The sequence below is a fragment of the Cryptomeria japonica genome, chromosome 2, assembly GCF_030272615.1.
Source record: "Cryptomeria japonica chromosome 2, Sugi_1.0, whole genome shotgun sequence".
NCBI lineage: Eukaryota > Viridiplantae > Streptophyta > Pinopsida > Cupressales > Cupressaceae > Cryptomeria > Cryptomeria japonica.
Window position 1 is genome coordinate 276,428,130 of NC_081406.1, and position 10,002 is coordinate 276,438,131.

A 10,002-nucleotide genomic window follows, 5' to 3' on the forward strand; every position below is an offset into this window, starting at 1 on the left:
GTGGCAAGTGAAGTGACCTTTTCGATAGTTAAGTACACTTGAATCTAAACAATATTCAAATGAATAACCTCCTAAAAGATCTTGATACTTCACCTCTATAAACATCATTTAAATACAATGAATGTTTTTTATTAATAATGCAGTGAGAACAAGGGTACTGACCCTTTACATAGCAAAACTATTAAAAATCATAGTGCAGAAACAACACTATAACAACAATTAACAACAACTATAGCAAAAATGAACCAAAAAAGGAAGCAAATAAGATGAATGTTAAACAAACGATTCATACTTAATAAAAATTCTTAACTACAGAACTACCTAATCACACAACCTCCTTTAGGAAGTTTTGCACAATCCTTTAACACTAACACATTCACATCATTACATTCCACCCTTGTTGCCATTGTAGAACACCTCTCGACATTGATAAGATTCATAAAAACTTTTACAAATTAAGTAGTAAGTGGGGGTTTAGATAGTTAAATACAATTGATTCTGAATAATAAAGTAATACTACTGAAATGAATGCCATCCAAAAATCCTAAAAACTCATGATACTTGATTTCTATAAGCATCATTTATGTACAATGAATGTTAAATAGACCATAACTGCAAAACTACCTAATCACACAACCTCCTTTCTAGAATGTTTCCACAATGCTTTAAAACTCAAATTGAACTTGTAATCATCCTACAAGTGTCATGGGAAATACAAATTAACATTTCCTTGTTAATGGTATTAAAAAAAGAAATAAACAATGGTGTGATGGACAAAGAATAAGGTTGAACACATGGATATCCCAACTAACTAGAGAACGTGGACAACTGTCGGTCGGCAGAGAAACAATTTATAAGGCCTAGTCAATGAGAAGGACACGTATAGAAATTATGCATGACAAATCTACGCAGACTAAGTTGGCAGCCATGGATTTAGCTCCCACCCCACTTTATAGTATTCATATCCAACTCATACCAGCTCTATTTTATACCCAATTCTATCTACACATTTGACTCGGCAACTGTGTTGGGAAAAGTTACTTGCCAATCATGGCGCCTTTACGTTAACCTCAATTTACTGGGCAAAAAACTCAGAATGGAAGAAATGTGTCTTTCACATACAATATTGGATTCTGCCGTTTTTGTCAAACAAGTACAGCCCTGGAAAACTAGATTCGATGTAAAAGCATGGGAAAGAGGGAGAAAAATAAGTAAAAGAGATGTGCAATCGAATGACAAAATGACAGGGCGTGCAATCGAGAGGGAAAAAAACGAATAAAGATTCCCGTTTCGGGAACATGGAATATTGGTAGAGTGCGACTGAATACTACATTTACAGAGTGCAATGGCGTATTATTGCATCAGCAAGCGGCTACCGGCTACCGGCTGAGATTTTTATTCCGTGGTCGAAAAATTATGTGGCGGAAGATGGAGTGGGGGCTTGAGCCAGCTAAGCAGTCCAGCTGGTAGGGTAGTGGAATGGGTGTGTGGGACCCGGGGTCTGAGAAGCACATGCTTTCGGAACCCTAGGGAGCAGCAGTCCAGATAGATTACACTCATTTTTACACACAGGAACAAAAGTGCGGACCAGCGTAGTGGAGAGCAGAACAGAGTATAGCATGCTTTGCTGCGTTCAGAGACATTGTTACGGATCAAGCAACTAACATAAGTGCACAAAAAGGAATTTTTTAAAAGGGAGTCTGAATTGTGGAAACCGTGACTGCATGTACAAGCATGGAGAAGAATAAGCGGTGGAGAAGCTGTTTCTGTTGCGGATGCTGCAAATGTGACTTCCCTTATTGTAATCATTATTAATTTGTTTAACAAGAGGGAGTTTAAATTGGGAAGATTTCTATTATTGGATGCACTGGCTGTTTGCATGGTGAGTGTTATTTTTGGAATTGGAGTTGGACTTGGAGTTGAGAGGGAGATAAGAGTTGCTTAATTTAACCCGGTGTCAATCAAAACGCCGTTCCCTCATTCCTTCATTTCATTGTCAATGTGATTGCTTGTGTCAGAGGGCTGCGATTATTGCAGCTGAAGGACGATCCCGGAGCAGAGGATTTGTTGAGCCGAGCAGGTGACACGTCCAAGGTTCGATCCGCAACTCTTGCACATGAAGAGACTAGTAAGTACGCTTTGCCGCATGGCTAATAGTAACTGCAATTCGCAATCTTTTGCCGGATCTATTGACGGAAATAACAAATAGCGCAACAATCCAGTCGGGGAAATCATTCTTGATCATTCCTGTTTTCTGTAAATACATGAATCTATGTTGATTACAATGTTGTAATGCTAAATATATTTCTTTGTACCATGTAAATCTGTGACAATGCTAGTGTTGTAATGTTAAATTTCGGTCCTTGGAGATAAATCTGATTGAAGTCGATAACTTATTTGTTTTGACCGAAGTTGTTTTGAAATTTAATTTAAAAAAAAAATTCAATATGCAAAATCCCTAATTTTTTTTCAGAATAATCGAAATTTCAATGACATCGGTTTGCGTGATGCGAACTTCCTCTCATTGCTTTAAGATGAAAGCCAATTCTGTAGTGTTCTCGAAAGACGAAAAGGCATGAGTCGAATAGTATAAATACTGGACCCTAGAGTCGACAATTGAATCGAAATTGTTGTGATTTTACTTCGGAAGGATATGGCATTCAAACAATATACCTAATTTTTTCGGCCAGTGAGCCTAAAAGATGGGAATATTGCTCTAGCGAAGAAATTTCTTCACATTGCTCTGAGATTTTATGATGGTCTGTTCAATGGACAGAGATTAAGAATAGTGCCCTAAGTAAAATAATAGTAGGCTTCAGACTTCACAACCGAATTTGATCTTTACGAACTTATGCATCTGAGAAATCTAGCTTTTGCAACAGTTTTGGGCATGATCATCCCCTGAGATACCTCGGAGTTTGGCTATTGTGCCTCAATATATTGACCTAAATAAAGTAGACATTCCCAATCTTATGTGGATATTCAAAGTTGACTATTTCTCCATCAAATTTCAATGTGGTTCGGTTTATTAAAGCAAGAACCCTAGTTTTTTTTGTCAGTGTGCCTTAATTTTGGCATTATTTCTCTTGTCGATGCAACTTATGATGGTAAATTTCGGTAAATTCTATTGCATGACTGAACTGTACACAAGTAAATCACATTTGAAGCAAATTTGCGTCTGATTCTAAACCTAAGCATTAGTTTTGTGTTAAATCCGCTGTTTAATTTCTGTAGACTTTGGCCACGCTGCATCCAATATTGTAACCTAAATAAAGAGATTCAAGCAATTTGAGTAGCAGCGCTTGAACTGAAGATTCATATGCTATAAATTCATGTATTATGGAAATTAAAGAAAGTTTTGTAGGTTTTGTGGCAGGACTTGAAAACTCTAACCATTTTTTTTATCCTATTTTCCCTATAGCTTAATAGTCAATAGTAAAGAATCAAATTTGCAGATTACCGGCTGAACATACGGTTTAACTACTTTCACTAACTAGTAATTCATGTAAGTAAGGTCAATATGCTGAAGAACTTTCAAGGATTCATAGTTTCGGTGATAGTGCAGCAAATAATGTGATTTCATTAATTTTGCAGTTAAGGTTCGCTTTCAGTATTACAAATGAATTGACTACCATGCAATTGTTAGATGCTTTAAAATATACAAACCAACCATAACTTGATACTTAACTATTGTGTTTCTGAATTGAAATCTCATGTTTTGCAGGGATATTTTGTGCTTCTGGTCCTCTTTTGCATCAGCCCAGTTGGGCAGGCAATCAGAGATGGCTTACAGGAAAGGAATTGGAAATTAAGAACTTCTGATTTGCACCTACAGCAGCAGGATGCTTGCTCACTTAGGAGAGCTCCATCTTCTCGGCCTCACAGTGTCACTATTACTGAATTTGGGGCTGTGGGAGATGGAGTAACGCTTAACACTCATGCTTTTGAGAATGCTATATTTTACCTTCGATCTTTTGCCGATAAAGGTGGTGCCCAGCTCTTTGTTCCGGCAGGAAAATGGTTGACTGGGAGCTTCAACCTCACAAGTCACTTAACTCTAAACTTGGACAAAGATGCAGTAATTCTTGGATCACAGGTAATCTTTTGCTCTGTTTTATCTGATATTAATCTCCTGCATCTTTTGTTGGTAGGATATTTATGGGATAGGACAGGTTTGACATATGGTCTAAGAGATATTATTATGATTTTGATTTGAGCTGGTGAAGCTCAAGGTTCAAATGGCTAATATAGACTCACGGAGACATGAATTTGAGTGTTTACTTGGAGAAAGTCTTCTATAAGGATATGCACTGGAAATGTGAGGTAAACTTTTATGACAGCCTAGAGATTACACCTAACTGTTAGAGTAATCACCCTGTTCTGTGAATGATAAAAGTCGAAAGCCTCACCTTTGTGTTCTTGAAGAGGATTGGTCTTCCGATTGATCCTTGTGTCACAAGAAAGTATAAGTTTTGATGTTGAGCTGGTTACATTTAGGGTTCAAATGCTTGTACCTTTTTATTACATTCATTCAGGTTTGAATCCCAGCCACTAGGTGAGCTCCCTAATCTCACACCACAGAAAGCCACCTCTATTATGTGGTATGCCAACAGTCACATCTAGAATGATTCGGGTCCAATCCAAGGAACTCTCCAACCACGGACAAGAACAGGTCCACTGCTCAAGGATATCTTTCTCAATGAAGCAAGAAATAAGATGATTACTTGAATGTACAAATGGAACTCAAAAAGGAGGATAATAAAAGAAACTAGAAAATATACTATGTGAAATAAATGCATAAATGCTCATTGCCTTGGATCACCTATAATCTGATGTGTCACTTTAGTGCAACAGGTGGAAAGAGGAGCAAGTTTAGTCTTTACTCTGCCTAATCATTAGACAAACAGCAACAAATAAAATGAGCATTTGTGCTAAATCTTTGTAAATGCTATGCATTAGAGGCTACCATGAGAAACTTTGTCTAATTTACATGAAATTTATGACAAGAATGATCTTAGGTTTCTATCAACTTTCATTGCCCTTTCTCATTATTGCTTGTCTCATGCAGGATTCAAAACATTGGCCAGTGCTTGACCCTTTACCATCATATGGTCGAGGTAGGGAACTAAGTGGAGGACGGCATAGCGGCCTTATAACTGCATTCAATGTGACAGATGTTGTAATAACAGGTGTAAATGTGCTTTCTATGGTGTAATCTTAAGCAACATGATCATGAAAATCTAATCTTTATTGATGCTTAGTTTACCTTCCTTCTTAGAATGGGGAGCAGACAATCATTTAAAGATGCTAATATTAGATGGCTGTGGAAGCCATTAGTTTAAATATTTTATATGGCATTGGTTAGTTTATTATAGTTTCTAATCTTTTCGTTGGTATATTCATTTTCACAGGTGACAATGGTACTATTGATGGGCAGGGATCTATTTGGTGGGATTGGTACCATAATCATACTTTAAGTTACACCCGTCCTCATCTTGTTGAGGTGGTAGACTCAACTGATGTCGTCATCTCAAATCTAACATTCCTGAATTCACCATTCTGGAATATACATCCAGTGTACTGCAGGTTTGCGTTCATGTGAATTCCTCTGATAGGTGGATGATTTTTATATGCATGCCAAACCTTTTCATTATTAGTATACACCAGTCTCTATGTAGACTCCTGTTGTCTGTTTAATAATTTGTTACATCGACTATCATTATAATATTGTAATCAAATGATATCTATGGTGAATGCAGCAATGTGCACATTCAAGATGTAACCATCCTTGCTCCGTCGCACTCACCTAATACAGATGGAATTGATCCAGGTGACATGATTCTTCTTTTATACTAACAAAGATTAAATACCCCAATATTTGTGGTGATCTGTTTTCTTATTGTTTTAGTACATATTTTGAATTTGAATTTTACAGTCTGTTGAGCATTGAATTTTGAAATGTCATCAACGACAATAATACTCTTAGATTGAATAAAGTTTTGGCAAGAGTCTGTGTATAGATGTTGACCATTCATTTAAATTTCTGTTTCTCATCAAAAGTATCCTGTATTTGGTCCATTTATTTTTGGTTATTTTTGTGAAGTCTTAAAATGGTTCTTTTACATTTTTCAAGTTATTTAAACTCTTAAACTATATTTACATTATCAAATTAAACGATGGAAAGAATAAAACCATAGTTGTAATCAGTGCATCATAGGGTGGCATTCCACAGCTATGCATGCGCTCTTATCTGCATCGTTTTTTACTAATTGTTGTGCTATATAATAAAGGAAGACAGAAGTCAAATACTTTCAACTTTGCTTAGCTGATACAGACTGCATTTACTTATGAACCAAGAACTCCATACTGAAGGATGTAAAACTTGGATATGCTTAATTTGTCTGCAGTTGTATCTGTCATTGTCTGTATTGTATCTAGTGTGCTTCCACATATACAAAAGTCTTCTATTCACTGAGAAATGGTAACTTTAAGAAAATAGGAGACATACTTTCACAATTCTATGCCCCTTTATAGAGCATTCTGTTTTATATTTTACAATTAGGGAATAACAGTTTTTACAAACTAAAATAAGAATAGCAAACTGGCACTCTACACAGCTAACAGCTCAGGAAAGAAATTCACTGATTTTGGCAGTTGAAACACTTTGATAACAATCTGAGCAACCTGTAATTTCTGAAAAATATGACATGCAACTTTTCTGGAACCAAACTAACATCCAAATTGCATAATTTGGGCTGCAGAAATTTAGCATAACACAAACTTCTAAATTTATGCTCTCTTCCATGTGAACATTTCTTTTTTGCTACTTTATGGAAATACACTATAAGAACGTGAAAAGGGATTCCATTCAGAAATACCATAAGGGATTACTGCAAGTCCTTATGTAATTTACAGTTATATGTTCATCGAAGGTGATTTCAATTTTAATGGATGTGAATATATAGGCATACCAGTGCAATGATGGGCATTTGTGACTAAAGCATGTGATGTGTACTTAGGTTGCTCAACAAAGAAAAGAGAGCCAAAGTTTTTCATCACCAGCTAGAACTCAATCTTCTTTCATGAGATTTTAATGCTTGAGCATATTTGTTTTTCTGAGTTTTCTTAGCCAATATTCTTATTGGAACTTTGAGTGCTTCGATGACATGTTTCATATTTCTGAACATTGTCAAGGCCTTTGACCTAACACTAGAGATTTTTGTTTATGTGATATGATTGTGGACAATAGGTGAGGACAAACTGAGAGTGCATTGTGATACAAGGGAATTGAAAGAATTTGAATGTGATCATTAATAGGGCTATTCAATTTTGCCAAGGGGATACATCATAAACAAAAACAGAAAACAACATTTTTTTCTGATTTACCCACTACCTCGGCAAGCAGCCTAAACAAGGATTTCTGTATGGAGATTTTAGGCATAAAAACAGTGGTTCCATGTTGGGACTATTACTATTAGCATTTCTTTAAATTTGAGCTTTTGGATTCTGCAACAGAGGCATGTCCTGCTTGAATGCTTCAAACTCTCTAGGTACGGAAACAAGGATTCCGTGCTGGGACAAAAACTATTTCCCTAAAATTAAGCTTTTGGTTTGCACAAGGACCTATCCTGCCGGGATGCTTCCCACATAGATGTTGACCTTGCCAAGTTCATGGTATTAGCCAGAGGAATCTGTCCAATTTAGGTAAGGAAATGTGACAAAAAATAATTAATTCCATTATTTTGTTTATTTAAACAATACACACTATCTCAAATAAACATATAGTGGTTTTCAAACTGAAAGTTTGGTACTTAATATTACCAAATAATTTTTTGGGGTTTATTTTCCATTTCTTTAGCTCTTCGAACGAAATCAGGCATCAAAGTTTCTGGACTAAAAAGTTTTCTTCTTACCAATAGTAAATAAGAATTATTTATGGTTATTTCCCTATGTTTAGCACTTGGAATTAGAGAAGTATGAAAAAATATCTGAAGTATTGCTACTAACTTTCTGTTTTTCTATGTAGATTCGAGCTCATATGTTTGCATTGAGAACTGCTATATAAGCACTGGTGATGATTTGATCTCAATCAAAAGTGGTTGGGATGAATATGGTATTGCCTATGGGCGTCCCAGTTCCAATATTATCATCCGTCATGTTACTGGAGAAACACCCACAAGTGCTGGCCTTGCTTTAGGCAGTGAGATGTCTGGTGGAATCACAGATGTGCAAGTTGAAAACTTTAATGTTTATAATTCAAGATATGGTATCAGGTTGAAAACTGCTCCAGGCAGGGGTGGATATATCAAAGATATCTTCATATCCAAGGTGACATTGAAAGATGTGCAAATTGCATTTGCCTTTACAGGGTCCTATGGTGACCATCCTGATGACGGCTATGATCCAAGTGCCCTTCCAGATGTTGATAGGATAAGCTTTACAGACATTGTGGGAGATAATATCAAAACTGCAGGTTACATGGAGGGAATCCGGAAAGCTCCATTCACAGGGATTTGCCTGTCAAATATTTCCTTCAATGTCACTTCAGAGTCTGCCTGGAACTGTTCAAATGTTTATGGCTTCTCAGAATCTGTCTTTCCTCTTCCATGTTCACAGCTCCAAAACCCAATCCCTGGCAGCTCATCATTTTGTCCATCTCATTTTATCAGTTCAAGCAAAGATATCTAAACAAGCTGCACATATTGTTTGTGGTTGATTTTGTCCTTTTTGGTTTAGGTTAATCCTGAATCCCATTCTTCATTTTTGCAATGCCTTTTGTACTATGTTATGTAGGCAATAGTGTCCATAGCATTCAGAATTATATTGAACTATTTACTACATTCTTCTTTATTTCTATCTAATAAAGTTCAGCTCTTCCCTTACAATTAAACCTTACATGCCTGCATTTATTCTTACCAGATAGGCCTTCCAATTGAAATCCTGGCATTAGAGATTTCCTCTCAAAACCATACAGCCCTTCTGACTGAAACCCTGGCACTGAAGCAAGATGCTCCTCTGTGCCATCTCAACAATGAGTTAGAAGTCTACTGAAATTCATGTATGTACACTTTTAATGAGTTTCCTGTAAAAAACGGAGAATCGTTGCCCTTTGGGAATCAGTAATTGGTGGTTGGATGATTTTTTGCATATTCATTTGTTGCTGGTAAGCAAGAGCTAGCAGCTTAAATTTAGCTGTGAAACTCTTCAAATTATGTGTAATCCTCCTGTTGGCTTTGATGCCATCATGTACAGCATCATTTTTAATTTAATTTTGATACCTCCAAGGTGATTTTTGAACTGTTGGACACCTCATCAAATTCAAATTGACTTGTGAATTAATAAGATTAGATAGTCATCGGTAAGTCTTCTAAGTATTTTTCTTGTGATTTGGAGGATAGTAAGAATCACCTAACCAGACCCTGTGTTGGTCTTCTAACGTTGAATTACATTTACAGTTAAATTAACACAAAGTTCAATTCCTTTGGAGTGGTGTGTTTTATTCTAACAGGTTAAATCTCCACTTGAGAGAGACCAGAGAATGAAATGAATAAAAAGTACATGCCCTGCAAGGTACTAGCTTATGTGAAGTGTGAAGACCCTGGAATGGTATTTGTTGTGGATTTAGATTTATAAGAAAATGCGTGAACTCTGTAGGGTTTGTGACTGATCAGTGTAACTTGTACACAAGCAAAAATTAGGCATGTTGGAGTTAGTCCTGTAGGAAGTCCTAACAATTATTGTAAATATATCTGCATAATGATTATTCGCAAACATTAAATAGAAATTGCGGGAGCTCATCACCATCTTGAATAGATAAAGGATTAAATTGCAGAAGTCAATATGACTAGGCTGGATGTACCATAAACTATTTGAAGATTAAAATTTTCTTCTTGACTTTATCTTTTGTTGTGACTTAAAGAAAAATGAAACAAAACATATTATGCAGGGCCTGCAAACATCTGCATTGCATCTTTCCTTCTTTTCCCCGTTGTAAAGAAGGCA

General features: G+C 36.2%; 1 protein-coding gene across 3 annotated transcripts; it reads left to right on the forward strand.

Annotated features, from left to right (window-relative positions):
* The first annotated feature begins 1,037 nt into the window (after window positions 1–1,037).
* LOC131030491 (probable polygalacturonase) lies at window positions 1,038–9,297 on the forward strand. Of its 3 annotated transcripts, none has more exons than XM_057961330.2 (7): window positions 1,038–2,128; window positions 3,725–4,096; window positions 5,069–5,189; window positions 5,412–5,586; window positions 5,760–5,830; window positions 8,027–8,736; window positions 8,920–9,297. In XM_057961330.2, the coding sequence occupies exons 1-6, from the start codon at window positions 2,117–2,119 to the stop codon at window positions 8,686–8,688; spliced, it is 1,413 nt and encodes a 470-aa protein (XP_057817313.2). In that variant the 5' UTR covers window positions 1,038–2,116; the 3' UTR covers window positions 8,689–8,736; window positions 8,920–9,297. The 3 variants fall into 3 exon arrangements, with proteins under 3 accessions (XP_057817313.2, XP_057817312.2, XP_057817311.2); XM_057961329.2 differs by having other exon boundaries at window positions 1,038–1,882; window positions 2,019–2,128; window positions 8,027–9,297; XM_057961328.2 differs by having other exon boundaries at window positions 8,027–9,297.
* The last annotated feature ends 705 nt before the right edge of the window (window positions 9,298–10,002 follow it).

What these genes read in the sequence shown, in the direction of transcription:
- LOC131030491 (XM_057961328.2), top strand. An exon ending in GACAGATGTTGTAATAACAG is followed by an intron (nt 5,190 to 5,411) that starts GTGTAAATGTGC and finishes TCATTTTCACAG; the next exon opens with GTGACAATGGTACTATTGAT. An exon ending in ATACATCCAGTGTACTGCAG is followed by an intron (nt 5,587 to 5,759) that starts GTTTGCGTTCAT and finishes TGGTGAATGCAG; the next exon opens with CAATGTGCACATTCAAGATG.